Source organism: Pelophylax lessonae (genome assembly GCF_965119305.1).
Source record: "Pelophylax lessonae genome assembly, chromosome: 4".
In the NCBI taxonomy this organism is placed as follows: Eukaryota; Metazoa; Chordata; class Amphibia; order Anura; family Ranidae; genus Pelophylax; species Pelophylax lessonae.
In genome coordinates this window covers 595,944,011-595,964,270 of record NC_138771.1, presented here as the reverse complement: position 1 = coordinate 595,964,270, position 20,260 = coordinate 595,944,011, and the positions used below count along the sequence as shown (strand labels likewise).

The 20,260-nt window shown below is 43.7% G+C and overlaps 1 protein-coding gene across 2 annotated transcripts in view; it reads right to left on the bottom strand.

Moving 5' to 3' along the window:
- The window catches only part of PDE4A (phosphodiesterase 4A), a 546,165-nt gene that overhangs the window by 267,214 nt on the left and 258,691 nt on the right, over window positions 1-20,260 (bottom strand). Inside the window, exon 1 of one of the 2 annotated variants that reach the window (XM_082256202.1) lies at window positions 7,220-7,702. The exons of the other annotated variant lie outside the window; for it this stretch is intronic. Within the exon in view, the coding sequence (XP_082112328.1) occupies window positions 7,220-7,488 (269 nt within the window). The 5' untranslated portion in view covers window positions 7,489-7,702. Of the gene's footprint in view, window positions 1-7,219; window positions 7,703-20,260 lie in introns of those variants that run through there. 2 annotated transcript variants of the gene reach the window in all.

The following is a 20,260-nucleotide window of genomic DNA, read 5'->3' as shown; positions in this document are numbered from 1 at the left end:
AGACCAGGGAAGTACATGCCCTAGTAGTGCAATAAACTTCTTTATTAAGCAAAGATAAAATGACACATAACGCACTCACATGCTCCCAGAATGACACCAAGCTCATCACACAACTGTGAGAATCCACCTTCAGAACCCCTGTATCTATGCCACTAGATGTAATCCACATGGCTAAAGGCTCCTCTCCATGTGTCTGTATGTAGGAAGGAAGGAGAAGAGCAGGGAGCCAGCGCCAATAGCGGCTTGTGTATTATGAAGGACTGGCAGTCATAGCTTCCAACTTTCCCTGATTTCGAGGGACTGTCCCTCATTTTGTAAAGTCCCTCTCTCCCTCTTTCCTCCTCATTTGTCCCTCATTTTTGGTCTGATTGATATAGTTGTATATAAAATGCACTATTTATCTATCCAAAAGTGTTTCCCAATGCTAAACCTTTTATCCAACTTCTAAATCGCTACATTTGAAAATTCCATAAGCCAATATAAAGGAATAGTAGCAGTAAACAAAACACTTGTAGCAGTCAAAAAACACTAATCATTTTTTTTATTATTTCTCTTTAAGGGGGTGTGGCAGGGGGTGTGTCCTATGCCTACATACTTTTGCTAATAGGTGCCCTTCATTCCCATCTCAGAAAGTCGGAAGGAATGCTTGTGTGTATGGGGGAGACCCTTCATTTTTTTTCCGATCACCCCACTGGCTGATCGAAAAAAAAAAGAAAATCCATCTATGATCAGCTTTATTGCTACTAAAATTACATAAAACTCCTAAAAGCTTAAAACTTTTCACTCAATCTCCTTTTTATATTCTACATGCTCCAATAGAGCAAACCTAAAAACTGACTATAACACACATTAAAAGATGACTGTGATGCTCTAGCACAGGGGTCTCCAAACATTTCAAACAAAGGTTCTAAAAAAGGAACGGACAGAGGGCACACCAGCCTAGCGCATTATCTTTAAAACTATTTATTAAAATAAAGTAGCATACACATTGTACTCACAAAACAAGTTGGAACATGGGCAAACATGTGCAATCAAGTACCACCAAGACTCTCCACTGGGCTTCCTCTGCTGATGCAGGCCGTGGTGGGATGTGGACCTCCAAGGAACCTTTACGTGTTTCGGGGTGTCCCCCCTTCATCAGAGCTCTTCATCAGCAGAGGAAGCCCAGTGGAGAGTCTTGGTGGTCCTTGATTGCACATGTTTGCCCGTGTTCCAACTTGTTTTGTGAGTACAATGTGTATGCTATTTTATTTTAATAAATTGTTTTAAAGATAATGCGCTAGGCTGGTGCGCCCTATGTCCGTTCCTTTTGTGTTACCATGACCTGTTGAGAGTGGCAGCACAGCCGGGACTATGTCCATTCAACCTGAATCGCATTCTCAGGATACCCATTTCAGGATAACCCCTTAAGCGCAGGAGTCATTTGTCTTTTGTACATTTCAAACAAAGGGCCAGTTTTATTGTCCTTCAGACTCTAGGAGGGCCAAACTGTGACCAGTGAGATTAAAATATTTCCTGGCATCAGTGAGAGTAAACATCGCCATGTTTGATATTAGGAGGAGGAATGGTGCCCAATTGTTAGTGCCAATGGGAGAAATGGTGCCCCATTGTTGTCAGATGGCAGATCAGTCATATCAGAGGGAGGAGAAGTGCCTCAAGGGCCAGATAAAGGCAACCAAAGGGCCGCATCCAGCCCCAGGGCTCCAGTTTGGAGACCGCTGCTCTAGCATGTACATGTATTACTTTACTTCTGGTACTAGATTGTTTTGAACATTAGTTTGCTCTGTTAATACTTTGGATCTGTCCAACGGTTGACCTGTTGTATTCTCATGCATTTATTCCTGCCTACTTGTGAAAACTTAATAAAGAATATAAAAAATAAAAAAAAATAAAAACAATTTTAAATTTTGATGAAATCTAATCATTTTTTTTTTTTTTATTCAAACTTAGTAAAATATAAAAGCTACTGAAATAGCTGAGAGACAAGTGGACTTTTCATACATGTGTTCAGAAAGTCTGAGAGACAAGTATGGACAGGCCTACCTGCTGCCATTAGGATGGTGACAAGCAAGAGGCATTGAGCAGAAGTTCCTCACATTCAAAAAATGAATTTCATTACGGCAAGAACCAACCAGCAGCTACCTCCCATACTCTTCTTGTTTACAACAACTTAGCCTCGTGCGTAGTGTCTGAAGGAAACACGTAGGGGTTGATTTACTAGAGACTTTGCACTTTGCAAAGTTGCCCTCTGCAAGTGTAGTTGCTCCAGACATTAGTAAATGAGGTAAGGCTTCACTTTGCAAAGAATACCCAATCACATGCAAGGAAATGAAAAAAAAAAAACAGTATTTTTGCTTGCACAGGATTGGATGATGGAAGTCAGCAAAGTTTCTGCTCATTTACTCTCTGGAGCTCTGGGCCAACTGCACTTTGCAAAGTGCACAGTCTTTTTCCCTTTAGAAAATCAACCCCGTAGTGTCCATTCTCCCACACTGTTCTTCCTACAGATCCCTACATTAATAGGGCCCTTTATGTATACTATCTGTGCTACATGTGTGTGTTAACCACTTGCCGACCAGTCACGTTGACCGTACTGCGGCAAAGTGGCTCGATATCGTCCAGCGACGTAGACCTACGTTGCTGGACTCCTCCCCTTGTGGGCGGCACGCGCGCGCCGCTGGAGGCTCGCTCCCGCTGTTTTCAATCACAGCGGGAGTCGGGCCAGGGGAGGAGAGGCGGTGATCACCGCCGCTCTTCCCCGATCGTCGGGGATCGAGTGTGGAAATCCGCCCGCTTGTGTAAACAAAGCGGGCGGATCTCCTAAGTGACAGGCAGGGACAGATTGGATTCGGCATAGCTGAACCTGCGATCTGTGCCTGTGTCACATAGTCCCCTCCCCCCACACACGTTAGTAAGCACCAGGCATACATTAACCCCTTGATCACCAATAAAAGTTAACCCCTTCCTTGCCAGTGTCATTTTTACAGTAACAGTGCATATTTATAGCACTGATTACTGTAGTAATGTCACTGGTACCCCCAAAAGTGTCAAAAATGTCAGTCAAGGGTCCGATCTGTCCGCCGCAATGTCACAGTCCCGCAAAAAAAAAAAATCGCAGATTGTCGCCATTACTAGTTAAAAAAAAAACAATAAAAATGACATAAATTTCCCGTAGTTAGTAGCAGCGATAACTTAAAATACGCTTATTGTGATTTTTTTCAACAAAAATATGTAGCAGAAAACAAATTGGCCTAAAATGTTAAAAAAATTTGATTTTTACATTTTTTTGGGGGGGAATTTCATATAAAAAAAATGTGAAAAATGTTGTTATTTTTTCAAAATTGTCACTGTTTTTTTGTTTATAGCGCAAAAAGTAAAAATCGCACATGTGATCAAATATCACCAAAAGAAAGCTCTATTTGTGGGGAAAAAAGGACATCAATTTTATTTGGGTACAGCGTTGCACGACCGCACAATTGTCCATTAAAGTAACGCAGTGCCGAATCGCAAAATATGGCCTGGTCAGGAATGGGGTAAAATCTTCCGGTCTTAAAGCGGTTAAAAATACGCTCATTGAGAATTTTTTTGTCAAATACATGTAGCTAAATACATTTTGGCCTAAATATATGACAAAAATTGAATATATTGGACATATTTTAACTGTCAAAGTAGAAAAATATTGTTATTTTTTCAAAATTTTTGCAATTTTTTTATTAATATCGCAAAAAATAAAAAGTGCAGAGGTGATCAAATACCACCAAAAGAAAGCTCCGTTTGTGGGGAAAAAAGGACGTAAATTTCGTTTGGGTACGGCGTTGCATGACCGCGCAATTGTCAGTTAAAGTCGCACAGTGACGAATCGCAAAAAGTGGCCTGGACGTAAGACAGCAAAATCCTCCGGTGGTAAAGTGGTTAAGTGAAGGCAATGGAAAGGCGGTATACTAGTTCTTGGTGCCTGGAGTCAGGGTGCAGTTTTCAGGGAGTGGCTCTTGGCACTGAGAACAAGTGACAACTCTAAGGCTGCCACAGCCGTCACTCTGTAGTAAAATCTCTTCTACACTAAAATGCCTCCAAACATTTAACCCTTTCCTTTAACCTGGCCTCCAAAGCAAACCCGTGCTTTGACCAACCAGGACAAAGCTACAGGTTCTCTTTAAAAGAGAAGTGTGGGAATGTAAAAAAAAAAAAAACTTTTATACTCACGTAGATGGCTGCACCAATGATCCGATGCTGCAGTTGTCCCCCACCACGAAGAACGAAGTGATCAAATACCGCTGATCACTCAGTTCTTGGGTCTGCTCTGAGCACAGAGTGGTAAATGTCAGTCATCGGTTCTGTGCTCTGCCTTTCCAGCGCACACTGGAGTGCTGGATTGTGGAGGGGGGCGGCTGGCACAGCCTCTCAGTGGCACGCATGGCTGTACCCTGGCATTATTGTACGGATCCCTGCAGAGCCTGGATGGGCTCTGTGACATTAGCCAACAGTGGTCTAAAGCCGAATCTGGGTCACAGGAGTGCAGAACTACCTGCACTCCTGTGACCAAAAGAGCCTTGGTCATACTTCTCCTTGAATCTACAGTCTTCAGAAACACATACTTATTCATTCTTTCTTTACTCCTAAACCACTTTGCTTGGCTGCCTGGAGCATGAGAAGCCAATGTCTGCAAGCAAAAAGTCATTAAAGTCACAGCTTTTGCAAGTCTTTGGCACAATTGCAAGGTAAGTCAACATCTAGGGAAGGAGCAAAAAGGCCTTTTTCACACCATGTCCATTGAGCTGCGTTTTTCTGCACATGTATGATGTGAACAGGTCACAGAGAAAACAATTGCAAATGCATTTCATTGTGCTGTGTTCCAATATTATTTCTGTTTTACCACTTAAAAACCCATGAAAAAAATGGGTTGGGATTATCGGTTAAATATCAAAAGAAAAACCTTCAGTAACACAGACTATGCGGAACCAGAAAGTGTCCAGCGTGCAGGCAAACATAAAATATTAAAAGAGTTCCCTGAGTCAGCCTGCAATTGACGGCATCTGAGAGTATAGTCAGATTTTGCATCAATGACAGTTCGCAGCCTTGGAGCCCACTACTCCCCGACACCCCATTTGACTGTTGTATTTCTTGACTGGGATAGCCCTACCAGATGGATCAATCCTACATCTTCTAGCTGAGAGAGAGTTCCCCGGGTTGGCTTTTAGCTTCTGGTGCCTTCCTCGTGCAGCTAATTTCTGAAAAATTAAAGTGCCCCAACCCCAAACTCCTAGAACAGTTATCAAAGTCTGTCAGGAGGAGCAAAACAGCCCCAGAAAGCACTGACTAATGCCAAAGAATCACACTAATGGCGCTTTTCCACTGCATGGAACCGAACGGTTTGGTTCGCTTTTGTGCTTTTCCACTGCTGGTACCGCATGGTATGGTGTAGGAACGGTTCGGTACGGTACGGCGGCGCTTTTCCACTGCATGGAACCGAACGGTTTGGTTCGCTTTTGTGCTTTTCCACTGCTGGTACCGCATGGTACGGTGTAGGAACGGTTCGGTACGGTACGGTACGGTACAGCGGCGCTTTTCCACAGCATGGAACCGAACGGTACGGCTCTAAAAAACAGTACCTACTCAATTGTGGTTCCAAGAGGTACCATATCCCACAATCCTGATTGGTCAGAGAATCCCACCCACCCCGTTGTTATCCCACCCACTTAACTTTAGTACTACTTTAGTGGAAAAGCAAACCAGACCGTACCATACCGAACCGTTCCAACACCGTACCATGCGGTACCAGCAGTGGAAAAGCAAACCGGGCCAAGCAGGGCCGAGTAGAGCCGAGCCGGTACTTGCAGTGGAAAAGTGCCATAATAACGCAAGGCTGGTTCCCCAGCTACCAATAGCAACATTCATGGAAGGAAGCTGGAAAGAAAGGATATGTTAGTGCCAGGGGACAGTCAACAGGGTACCCTCTACCCACATCCTTTCTTTCTGACGAGTTTAATAGAGAGTTTTCAGGAGCAGTTTGAATACTTTATTTTCTAAATAGTTTTAGCATGTTTTAAAAATGTTGAAGGAACTTTGAACACCTATTATTTCTTTACAGTGCAACTCTATTCAGAGCCCTTTTTTAAACTTGATAGACTGGGGAAGAGTTCATTCCCCTCTGGGCCATTACTGTTGTCAATAGGGCAAGGTGGGTTCTCCCCAACCCTGCTCCCATTGTGATAACCAAGGCTTCACTGTGGGAAAACTTTCTTAGATCCTCTCGGAAAAGCACTCTTCCTGTATTTCTTGACAGATACCACTAGAGTTTTTTGATCTTTCAAAAGTTCCCTAGTCGCCAGTTACCAAAAAACCCTGGCAAGACAAGGAATGGAGGCTGAACCTCACACCACGGTCACGGACATCAAATTTAATGTAAATCCATGGAAAATTCCAAATTGTTGCAAAAGGAGCATGCAAGGGTGCATGGTGAAGGAAACAGAAGGTAATGCTGCTGTATAAACAACAGTGATATCATAGTCTCCAGAACACCATAATGCTCAAAGAGGAGCACGTTTTAAGTGGAACTCCAGCAGATTAATTTTTTTTTTTTACCTACACGAGGGTGCTAAAAATAAATGGCGTTCTAGATCCAGAACCCCTCTAGATTACCACTTGGTTTGTAACAAAGATCAATTGACAACTTTTGAGGAGTATCTATGTAAGCTCCATGAGTTTACCTGACCTATGGTCAATGTCTGGAGTACGACAGTTGCATTTGGGGTTAACATCAGAGATGTTTCACAATGCACTATAGGCAGCCCGGGGGTGTGACAAAAGGCGTGTTACCTAAATACAATTGACAAACAGTATATGTATATGAATTGTGACTAATGAACAGTAACATAGACTGTCTCTACTGAGCCTACGGTAGTCTAAAAATGGCTAACAGCACACAATTTGTTTTTAACATATCCCATGTAAGCACAAATCAACAGTTAGACATGGAGAATTTTGCAGAAGTCAACAGAAGGAGTGAGACTGCACAGCATGTGGAGGCAGTCTGAAAAAAAGACCAGGGGTATGATCGCCAATGGAATTCCCGAGGCGCAAGCAAAGCTGGTTGGCAACACAGCTTCCCGCTATCCAAACATAATTAGAACACCTTTGGGTGGACCAAGGATTTAAAAATCAAGAAGTTACACACAATAAAAGGTAAGAATGAATGAGACATCCTATACAAAGCCCTCACCAAAACTGCAGACTTCGGTGTTTCCGGAATTCCCGAATGCTCCTGTTTATCCGCAGCTTCTTTAAGTACGTTGGAGAAGAACAGGGAAAGAAGACGGGCGAGTGAGGGGCCCGGTCCTGCATCTTTGTCCGCGACACTGCCGGCTCCTCGGCCATAGGCGGTAGGAAAGCATCATCCTCGTGGGCGGTCATACGGAGAGTCTGCTCTGGGATCGCCGGTAAAATCCCCTTTTTCTGGCTGAAGGCAGTCTGGGGCTCAGATTCCTCCATTAGAAAGGTAAATCAGAAAGCACAGAAGTATGAATTTATATGTCCAAGCTGAAATGACAGATCTGTTGGAGATCAAATCCAGCAGCCCACTGGAGGCTTACGTTAAAAGTTAAAAAAGAAAAAGTCAATCGTACAGTTTGCGTTCTACAGGACACCAAGGGCTGGCTCCTGTGTGTTTCGAATGTTCAGGATCTATTCCTTCTCCCAAGACATCCTGAGAAATAAATAACACATGGAAATTGCGGGGAAGGATGCGTGATCAGAAGTGGGAGATGAGCAATTCAGATATCTCACGTATGAGATAGAAATATATATATATGTATATATATATATCATTCCTTATATTCCTGCAGTCGTCTGTGGGATATGGCGGGATAAGTCCTGAAGTCTCTGTTTCTTGTAGACAAGATTCAACAGGTGACTACGGCATGGGAGCAAGGTGCAGATCCTGAGCGTGTACTCTCGGCAAGAAGGTTTCACACCTAAAGTTCGATCTGGGATCAATGAGCGCCTTGCAAGGGGTCCCTCCCGTGTTTCTGATCCTGAGTGGAGGCAAGAACTTATTTGAGGTTATTGGTCGTCTGCCTTCAGTTTGACCACGCTGTTTCCGTTTCTCAGAAAGCAGAAGAAGGGGAGAAGCAGATAAGCAAGAGAAGGAGCGAGGGAGGGGAAAGAGGAGAAGGAGAGGAGGGCAGAACAACAGATACTCGGAGAGGAGATTCAGAAACACTGTGATCTCTTCTAGGAGATGTATCTGATCACTGCCTCTTCAAAGATCTGATTCATGTGTCATCCACAGTTTTGTCACTAGAGGTAGAAAAGTGATTATAAACAGTAAAAGGGTATATACACTCTCAGGTTATTACTTATAAAACAGCTGGAGAAATCCAGCGTTCCATTGTGCCCTTCTACTTTCTATTTGCGGTTTTTCTGCCTGCTGGATTTTTATACCAAAATATCAAAAAGGTGTGAAATGACAAGCAGAGAGAAGTGCCATGAGAGCTAACTGTGAAAGAACAAAAAAAAAAACGTCATCACCCAGCAAAAAAAAAAAAAACACCTTAAAGGAGAATTCCACCTTTTGCAAAAAAAAAAAAAAATAATAATAATAATAAAAAAAAATGCAACTATACAGCAAAAATTACCATTTTTTTATTTTTCTGCATTTGTCTACAAAGCATTGTGAACGTTATCATTAGACTGCAGATGCAATGCTTTGATTCCTCCAGCCACAGGTTCATACAGAGGTATGGACCTCCACCTATAGAGGAAGTATCAATGGACTACAAGCGCGATGATGTCAGCACACTTGTACTCCATAGTGCCGGTTCACACTTCCGCGTTTGCGGAGATCGCATGTAATTCGGAGCGCACTGCTTCTAATTACATGCGATCTGATGTGCAGATGCGAGTTCAGCCATACACTTTGTATGGCTGAATTCGCACTGTATCTGCACCAAACACGCACATGAGGCTTTTTTTGAGCCGCAGTAGAATCGGATCGCACAGTGGTTCACACTTGTGCAATCGGATTCTGTGCGTACTTGCAGATCGCACTGCGATATGCGATCGCAACTGGGGGTGTCGTTAACTTTTAATTGACACCCCCTTGCCAGATGTGCAGATGCGATGCGGGAACACGCTACATATTCGCAGCGTTCCCGCATCGCAAAAGTGTGAACCGGCACTAAGAACTACAGTCCCACTGTGAGTGGATGACGCGGCTGTGTGGGAGCAGCCATGTACAGCCGCACTGAATTCAAATCTGATAGGAGCCTATGGGGAGAAGGGCTCCCTAGATTCTGTAAGAGTAGGGGGGGGGGGGTGCTTAAATATGGCTGTAACATGAAACAGAGCCAATAGGCTCCATTCACACTTATGCGACTTGTCTTGCGCCTTTGGACACCCGTTCATATATATGTAACGTAAAGTCGCAGCGTTTTTAAAAAGGTTCCTGCACTACTTTGGTCTGCCTTGCGTGCCATAGACCGCAATATAAACCCTCAAAAGGCACATGAAAGCTGCACCTGAATGTTACACATGCAACAGTTGTGCAACATCATTAGTCAAAGCCAAAGCTGCATCCACGTCACACCCATTTAAAATTGCTTAAAAAATGCATCAAAGTTGCGTCAAAAAAACAATCACACAACTTTGGAGCCAAACAAGTGTGAGTGGAGCAAGTGACAAACTTTTTTAGGGTAAGTTCCCTCTGGACCCCACAGCACATAGGGCCATGATGCCCAGTGCTGCCAGTGTAGCGGTTCATACACCCTAATACACAGTCCCGGAACGAGTATCTATCTCTTTACTCACATTGGCAAGCGCTCATTGTTCAGCGCAACCACATGACCATGCTGACCAATCAGAAGTGCTTCTTTCTTCTGGAAGACTTTACCAGAAGAAGAAGCTTCAGATATGCTTCTCATTGGTCAGTACGGTCTTGTGGCTGTGCTGACCAATGAGTGCTTGTTATACACCATACTCCACAATACACAGCTCCAGAGTAAGGATCCATCATAAGTATGGCACAATGGCAAGCAAGCACTGACCAGAAAGTCATGTGACCAAGGAGAAGCACATCTGAAGCTTCTTCTTCTGCTAATGTGGGTCATGTGGTCACACTGAACAACGAGAGCTTGCCATTGTGAGTGTTATGACAGATACTCACTCTTGGGCCATGTATTGCTGTGTATGGGACCTCTACCCTGGTAGCACCGGGCATCACAGCTGCTATGTGCAGTGGCGTCCAGGGGGGTGGCCAGGATGATTGCAATTAGTTCAACTTTTCATTTTTTTTTTAAAAAAGGTGAACTTTCTGTACTAAAAGCCAGCTGCTGTTGCTCATTTCCTTTAGAAAATGCCAATCGCCTGGATGTCATGTTCATCCTCTGGGGCAGAATAAGCATGCAGCATGTGAAACCACACCTGCTGATCTGATACAGCTTCCAGGTCATTCAGCATGACAGCAAGACATTCAGCTTTCCCAAAAGGCAATCCGCAATGAATTGCCTTCTCTCAGCATAAGAGATTGGAAAGATTGAAGGATTAAAGAACAAGGATATGATGGAGATATACAGTATGTAAAGGTGCATGGGGGCTCATTCACACCAGCAGCCATGCCTTAGGCTGTGCCCACTGGTGTGTGTGATGAGTTGTTACAACACATTGTCCCTGTTTACCCTTTTTTTTATTGAAATGTCACATTTTGACATTTTATTCCAGTCACTGCGGCGCCATTCGGTGAGATGTGCTGCGTAACAATACAGACGTGTCGCATTCTTATGCAGCGGACTGCGACATATCTGTATAGTGAGAATGGGGCACATTTTTTTTAATGTGCCCCTGTGTACAACCTGCATTGATCAATGTTGATCAGCATAGCTCAGGTTGTGAATGAGCCCTAAAGGTTTAACCCTTTTGCTGCTGATCCATTTTTTACATTTTTTTTATACATACATGCTAAAAGGTGCATTATTTTTTGCCAATATGTATTATCCCTGAAACATTATAGAGGACCTGTAGAATGAAAAACATGGCAATTGCACATTTTTATGCCACACAAAAGTTTATCAAATCTATATTTTCGGTATAAGAAAATTAAAACAAATTTTAGTGTACACTAACACATCATAATTCAGATTTTTTCTTTTTACGAGAATAGCAATGGCTAAAAATCTAAAATGGATAATCTCAAGGCACCCTCTAAAGTTATGGACAATCTCAAGGCACCCTCTAAAATTATGGACAATCTCAGGGCACCCTCTAAAATGATGGACAATCTCAAGGCACCCTCTAAAATTATGGACAATCTCAAGGCACCCTCTAAAATTATGGACAATCTCAGGGCACCCTCTAAAATGATGGACAATCTCAAGGCACCCTCTAAAATTATGGACAATCTCAAGGTACCCTCTAAAATTATGGACAATCTTGTGCCGCTCTAAAATTATGGACAATCTCAAGGCACCCTCTAAAATTATGGAAATCTCAAAGCACCCTCTAAAATTATGGAAATCTCAAAGCACCCTCTAAAATTATGGACAATCTCAAGGCACCCTCTAAAATTATGGACAATCTCAAGGCACCGTCTAAAATAATTAAAAGGTGAACTGTGTGGCTGTGGCATGGCGATAAGGGGAAAACAAATATATATATATATATATATATATATATATATATATATATATGTAATTTTTTTAATAATAATAATTGAAAAAAGAAAAGAAAAATAAATTATTTTTTATTTTTTTAATAATTTTTTTATAATAATTAAAAAAAAAAGAATTTTTTTTTATTTTTTTAATAATTAAAAAAAAAAAATAAATAATAATAATAATAATAACCACACTCCCTGTCCACTTACCTTTAAGCAAAGGTAAGTGGACAGGGAGATAAAGCCTGCAAAAACTTCCCTCTCATCTCCTCTTGGGAAGGAGATGGACAGGCATTGAGGACAGGTAGGGGAAACAGCTCATTAGTGACTGCTTGTGAAACTCCCGGCCACCACAAGAGGGCGCCAGTTCCCCGTTCTCTCTCTTAAGATGGCCGAAAAGCCGCGGCCTCAATTATCGGATGGCGCGGTAGTCCGTGCACTCGGTGAGTGGGTGGGGGGGGGGCGCAAAAGGGACAGGACACCTCCTGCAGTGCACCCCAGGCGCCAGGTCGCTAATCCTAGTCGCCAATGCGACCTGGCGCCCGGAGTTTGTCGAGCCCTGTTGTAATCTGCCAAAAAAGAAGCTCATGTACTTTTTTGAGCTTCAGACATTTTGCTTAGTTGACAAAACGCTCATATGTGAACATTGAAACGAATAGGATTTTGCTTGTTGGGCGTTTTGAGACTTTAGAGATGAGCGTTTTACAAGCTGAAAAACGCTCAGGTGTGAACAGGGCCTTATGAATTTTACTCTCTGCTTATCACAGAGCCATATAGCCTGCTGGAGGTAATCTTGGAGCACCAGGCAATTCAGTTTACATAGCAGGGTGTTTGTAACTAGTGGTCTCAAATAGGAATTCATCTCTTGGATGTTCTCGTATGGGCTTTTTGATGTGCTGTATGGGGAATATAGGAGCATCATCTGACACCTCCTGGTGAGATGGAAATTAAAATGACTAATTTCCGGAACCAGATGTGGACTGGAATGTTGACCTGGACCAAGGCAGGTGTTTACAGAGAAATGCTGCCCCCTTGTGGAAGACAGTAACATACTTCCTGGTGATTGGGAAGGACAGACCCTTAAGGCTGCATTCACATGTCAGCGTATGATCGCGGGCAGAACCGCCGCGGTTCCGCCCGCGATTCGGAGATTTATTGCAAATCGCGGGACGCCTAGCGTTGCCCGTTGATTTGCAATAGCCCCCCAAACGCCGAGCGATGTTGCCGCGATTTACGCCCGCCGAATCGCGGCAACATCGCGCAAACAAAATCGCGGGACGCAATACGCTCCAAAGAAGCTCTTGTACTTTTTTGGAGCGTATTGCGTCCCGTGATTTTGTTTGCGCGATGTTGCCGCGATTCGGCGGGCGTAAATCGCGACAACATCGCTCGGCGTTTGGGGGGCTATTGCAAATCAACGGGCAACGCTAGGCGTCCCGCGATTTGCAATAAATCCCCGAATCGCGGGCGGAACCGCGGCGGTTCTGCCCGCGATCATACGCTGACATGTGAATGCAGCCTACGTTAGTGTTCTACTTTCTTTGTAAATAAACAAGACCTTTGTTTGCTTTGTGAACATTGTGTTTATTTGTATAGCTAAAATTGTTAATATATCATCACAATTAATATTATCAGTGCTTTGATAAACTAGCTAACTATAGGAACAGACAAGATGATACATAGTTATAATTTAAATAGAAGGAATCCAAAAACCACCCTCTATTTATTTCAGAACAGCAAAATCTCACCATTACAATACTCAAGTTTAAATAGAGACCAGGAATTTGACTTAGCCTATTAGGCTCCATCTATAGCTGAAATAACACTTTTGGGTGGAGTAAGAAGTGCTATGCCAAGCCATGTATATCTAAAGATTCCACAGAAATGATCATTATAGGAAAACCGAAGAACGTAAGCAGGGACAAGCCACTTCTGAAGCGGTCAGCTATGGAGAGTTTGTGATTTTCCCAGCTCCTTGTTTTAAATGTACACTATATTATCAAAATTATTGGGTCGCCTGCTTTTTCACGCACATGAACTTTAATGGCACCTCAGTTTAAGTCCATAGGGTTCAATATTGAGTTGGCCCATCCTTTGAAGCTATAAGGGGAAGGCTGTCCACAAAGTTTAGGAGTGTGTTTTTGGGAATATTTGACCATTCTTCCAAAAGCACATTTGTGAGGTCAGGCATGCATGAGAGGCTCAGTCTATGTTCTAATTCATCCCAAAGGTATTCTATCGGGTTCGGGTCAGGACTCTGTGCAGACCAGTCAAGTTCCTTCACCCCAAACTCCCTCATCCATGTCTTTATGGACCTTGCTTTGTGCACTGGTGTGCAATCATGTTGTAACAGGAAGGGGTCATCCCCAAACTGTTCCCACAAAGTTGGGAGCATGAAATTGTCTAGTATGTCTTGGAATGCTGACACCTTAAGAATTCCTTTCACTGCCACTAAGGGGAGCAAAGCCCAACCCCTGAAAAACAACCCCACACCATAAGGCTCCATGTACATGGGACGCTGGAAATGGCCGTTTAGGAGCAGTTGGGCGTTTTTTTCAGAAGCCCCTGAACCCATCTACATTTTATCTTATCTGTCCATGTACACCAGGTCGTTTACAGTCATTTGCAGGCAGTTGCGTTCAGGGACTTTTTTTAGAATGCAATTATTTGCGTTCGAACGTGTTTTTCCCGGCGTTTCAAACGCACAAACACGTCCGAACGCGTCTGAACGCGTCCGAACGCGATGACCCGCGTTTAGCGTTCGCGTTTTTCCATTTTAAAGGGGAATAATTTTTTTGACCTCTAGGAACGGTTCTAAACGCAAACGCCCGCAAACGCCCGCTAAACGCGGGTACAAACGCGACCAAACGGACGTTTCAAACGTCCTAAAAATTCCAGCATTCAAAGGGACTTTTAACAACGTCCCGTGTACATGAAGCCTTATCCCCTCTCCACCAAATAATTTGGACCAGTGCACAAGCAAGGTCTATAAAGACATGGATGAGTGAGTTTGGGGTGGAGGAACTTGACTGGCCTGCACAGAGTCCTGACCTCAACCCAAAAGAACACCTTTGGGATGAATAAGAGTGCAGACTGCGAGCCAGGCCTTCTTGTCCAAGATCAGTGCCTGACCTCACAAATGTGCTTCTGGAAGAATGGTCAAACATTACCATAGACACACTCCTAAACCTTGTGGACAGCCTTCCCAGAAGAGTTGAAGCTGTTATAGCTGCAAAGGGTGGGCCAACTCAGTATTTAATGCCATTAAAGTTCATATGCGTGTAAAGGCAAGCGTCCCAATACTTCAGGTAATATAATGTATGTCAAAATTCCCATCAGAATCTGGTTTCTTCTTAAAATGAAAATGACAAAAACCTTTCTGGTTTCACTTTATTAAAAGAATTATCACTAAAGATTACAATTGGTGATGATGCAGGTTTACAGTAAATAGGAGTTCTATGAAGAAAACAAGCATTGTCAGGTTTGAATCAGAAAGGAAGTGGTCAGGATGGTGTTTCCTTAGAGTTTCTCCAGAAAACGAATGAATGAAAAAGATCTGATGAAAGGGTATGCTGCAAGAGGTGAAGGGATGGTGACGCTGGTTAGGTACTGTAGACACAATGCTGTGACATGATTCATATACTATACCAGGAAAAGTATTGATAGAAACAGAGAAGGGGTGCAATAGGACTATGGAACCAGTATTCAGGTACTCACATTCATTGTGTATTTAACCACTTAAGCCCCGGAAGATTTTACCCCCATTCCGACCAGGGGGTATTTTGCGATTCGGCACTGCATGACTTTAACGGACAATTGCGCGGTCGTGCGACGCTGTACCTAAACGAATTTGGTGTCCTTTTTTTCCCACAAACAGAGCTTTCTTTTGGTGGTATTTGATCACCTGTGCGATTTTTTGATCACGCGCTATAAACAAAAAAAGAGCGTCAATTTTGCAAAAATAGCAATATTTTTCACATTTTTTTATATGAAATTCCCCCCAAAAAAAATGTAAAAATCAAAATTTTTTAACTTTTTCGGCCAATTTGTTTTATGCTACCTATGTTTGGTAAAAAAAAATCGCAAAAAGCGTATTTTGATTGGTTTGTGCAAAAGTTATCGCGTTTACTAACAAAGGGAAAGATTTTTGTTGTTTTTTTTTTTAACGTGTAATGGCGGCGATCTGCGATTTTTTTTGCGGTACTGCGACATTGGGGCGGACAGATCGGACCCTTGACTGACATTTTTGACACTTTTGGGGTTACCAGTGACATTTCTACAGTAATCAGTGCTATATATATGCACTGTTACTGTAAAAATACACTGGTAGTGAAGGGGTTAACTTTATTTGGGAGGGAGGGGCTGTGTGTATCCCTAGGGGCGTGCTTTCTACTGTGATTGGCTGTGGCTTCAGCTGTAAGGACACTGATCAACGGATCTACATACTAGATCCGAGTGATCAGTGTCTTAACAGCAAGGAGAATGACAGGTGGCTTGTTTACACAAGCTGCCTGACATTCACCCTCTCCCCCGCCGATCGCCGAGTGACCGGCAGACATCGGGTCCGCCGGTCACACGCGCGGGGGGGTCCGTGACCACGCGGGAGCGCGCCTCCGGGGGCGCGCGCTCGCTCCCTAGACCCTCACAAGCTAGTGACGTAGCCCTACGTCACTTTGCCTGTGAGGGGCTGACTGCCGACGTAGATCGGCGTTAGGCAGTCGGCAAGTGGTTAAAAACTCATTGAATGATTGAAGATTGCATAAAAAGCTGCATTATACTGCTTCTGAACTGAAAGTGGAACTAAACCCCCCAGCATGCTCACCTTCGCTGTCCAGTGGTGCGGTGGTTACATCCCGTTGTCATCTTCTCTCCAGGTTCCGGGTTTTTCTGCCTCTTGATTTGCCAGCGGGAGAATGACGTCATCGCGCACATGAGTCAGTCATTCTGCGCTAGGAAGGCAAGCTGTGCTGCGCATGTGCTGCTCAGTATACATTCAATAGAAACAGGCAGGTAAGTGTGTGTTATTGCAGATGAGACATAGCATGTCACTTTTGCAATAAGGAGCTGTACTATGTACTTGTATGAGAAAGTATCCTGTTCTCTTTGTATTGTTTCCTTTGTGTGAAATCCCTGGTGTTCTTGCTAGTCCCTCTGCTTGCCTATTAAAAACTGACCACACCAAGTAGGGCGGCACATCATGTTCAGTTCTCTAGCTATGCTGGGAACTCCGTGTACTCTCCTCCTATGATCAAACTTGTCCTGAAACGCCCCTGCTGCACAGCCATTCACTGGGAAGCTCAGTGTGCTGCTGCCTCTCCTTCCCCCTAGTTCTTATGCAGCTGAGAACAGAGGGAATGTGATCACTTATTAAAAAAAAATAGAAAAAGGTATTTATAATGCTTTTTTTTATATCTATACAAAAATGTTTAGCTTTTCACTTATATTTTAAACTGGATGGGTTGTTTTATAAGGTGATCATTTACAATCACTTTAAGTTTAGTTCTACTTTAAAGCTGAACTCTGGAGAGGAAATCCATTTAAACATATTCCTCAATAGCTGCAAGGAATATAAATCCATTTTGTGTGCACAAAAAACCTATAAAGCCTACAAAATACTGTGTAAAAGTAGCTGTGACATTATCCCTGTGGTGTACCTAGTCTGAAGAATGCAGAGCTGTAGGAGGGGCCCAGCAGGCCCCACCCACTGCAGGCACCTGCAGAAAACTACAGGATGGGGCGGATACCAGACCTGTCACCCTGCACAAGCAGCAAGAGCAGCAGTCAGTGGCGGAACTACCAGGGTCACAGAAGTCGCACGGACAGGAGAGGAAGGAGATAGAGAAAGCAGGATCTTCTCCTCCTCCTTCCTACCCTCCACCTGGGTGTGTCCTGCGGTCCCGCCCACTTTCCAATCCTGGCAGCTCTGTGCAACAGCCAGCAGGTAGATAGTGGAGGAAAGGCCAGCTTGTACCATGGTAAGGGAGTGCATTGTGATATAAGGAAGGGTGAGTGACTCTTGAATTCTGATGGTGGGGGGGGGGGGTGCTCTGGACATCTAATCTTACAGATATAACCGGCCCTTTGAGGGCAACCATAAGGCCGATGTGGCCCGCAATGAAATTTAGTTTGACACCCCTGTTCTAATACCTCTCCATTCTATCCAAAAACAAAACATATTATTTATTTACATTATTTATTTCTACTTTAAGCACTAAATCCATTATATTGCAACAAGATTGTTACAATGTATTTGTGAGTAAAGCCTAAGGGCTCTTTCACACGGCCGCTCCGATTTCTCCTTCCACTGCGGCACTTTTTTTTTTCACAGACACGGATGACACTTGTGTCATCCGCTCCGTATGTCCACATATCATCCCATCCGTTTGCGGATGATATACGGACATAATGTATGTCTATGGGGATTGTGGATGTCAGCGGATGACACAGCTGACATCCGATTTTGCATCCGTTCTGTTCTTTTAACGGAAGAAAAAATAGGGTTATGTACCGTTCCAAAAAACGGAAATCGGATGTCAGCGGATGGTCATCCGCAATCCCATTGACATGCATTATGTCCGTATATCACCCGCAAATGGATGGGGTGATATACGGACATATGGAACGCCCGTGTGAAAGAGCCCTAATACTACTATTTGCAGACTTTATTCACACAGAGGCTGCTGTCAATGCTCCTGAAACACAATGTGGAGTCTTGTCAGTTTCGCCGAAGAGGATGGCTATGTCAGGAAAGCCCTGAGCATGCTAGGGTGTACACAACTGGAAGGGACAGACTCCTTGTCACATAGCATCTTCAGTCTGTGCCACCCTGTAGTCGGAAGGGTGGTGTCACCTTGAAGTAGTAGGGACAGACTCTATGTCACATAGCTTCTCCTGGGTGGGTCACCCTGTGGCAGTAGCGACAGACTCCAAGTCACATAGCTCTTCTTGGGTGGGTCACACTGTGGTAGTAGGGACAGACTCCAAGTCACATTGGTCCTCCTGAGTGGTGTCACCCTGTGGTAGTAGGGGCAGACTCCAAGTTACATAGATCCTCCTGGGTGGGTCACCCTGTGGTAGTAGGGGCAGACTCCAAGTCACATTGGTCCTCCTGAGTGGTGTCACCCTGTGGTAGTAGGGGCAGACTCCAAGTCACATTGGTCCTCCTGAGTGGTGTCACCCTGTGGTAGTAGGGGCAGACTCCAAGTTACATAGATCCTCCTAGGTGGGTCACCCTGTGGTAGTAGGGACAGACTCCAAGACACATAGCTCCTCCTGGGTGAGTCACCATGTGGTAGTAGAGACAGACTCCAAGTCACATAGCTCCTCCAGGGTGGGTCACCCTGTGGTAGTAGGGACATTCTCCAGGTCACATAGCTTCTCCTGCCTGTGTCAACCCGGGGTGGAGGGACAGTTTTTTTATGTTGTCAGTTTCCTCCTGTATTTTGTTTTTATGCCAATACTTCTTTATCACGAAACACATCAACCAACAAAGAGCTTCTTACGCCAAATATAAAATGAGGATCTGAAAGCAGAACTTCTGAAGAAGACACCGTGAGACTCGCAAATTATGTAATGAGATTTAGTTGTGAGAATGAAGAGAGGAAATAACATATTGCTTCCACCCCCCTCCAGCTCAGGCAAATATTTTACCATTAAAGAGATGTCTGGTCACTAAGGCTAGCCATATACCCACAGGTTAAACAAGAGAAATCTACTGATTCCCATTGAAGCTATACTGCGTGAATGGAGGAATCTCCCCCACTGACTATTATTCTGAGAGATTGCAGTGAATGTTTAGCTGATCATTTCCTGCCTGGTCCCTTCGATTTTTAGTTCAAAAGGATGTCCAGTGGAATGGTGCTGACAAGGCCACCCATAGCTCAAATTTTGACTGGTACATTAGGAACCAGCTAAAATTCACTTAGTGTATGACCAGCTTAATCTATATTTCCTGTACAGAGAGAGATCCAAACACAAGACCCTGGCACAATACCGCCCTAAGCCAATATCCAGGTCACAGCTGAGGAGGCCCACAAAACATTACACAATTAGACATGATGCTAAACAAAAAGCTCTAGTTCACCAAAGATGTGTAAGTGTGTGTAAGGAGTGAGTGAAATAACAGAAACACCACATAAAAAGTGTGAATTCACACAGCAGCAAAGATAATCATATTTAACAACTAGCTTTATGTTTTAGCGAAAAGCAAATTGTTTCCACTGACTTTATGTTTAATGAGTTTTAAACACAATACAAAGCAACTAAAAGATTTCCAAAAAAAGGTCAAAGATGCCTGATTGTTACAATAATGCTGGAGGTGGCTGGAAAATGAGTTACAGCACATATCAAATACCATTATATTGCAACAAGATTGAGCCATCTCAACTCTTTCCTTCCTTCTCCCTGTACTCTGCCCTCTCTCGTTCCTTCCTTCTCCCTGTACTCTGCCCACTCTCATTACTTCCATCTCCCTGTAATCTGCCCTCTCTCGATCCTTCCTTCTCCATGTACTCTGCCCACTCTCATTCCTTCCTTCTCCCTGTACTCTGCTCTCTCTCTTTCCTTTCTTCTCCCTGTACTCTGCCCACTCTCATTCCTTCCTTCTCCCTGTACTCT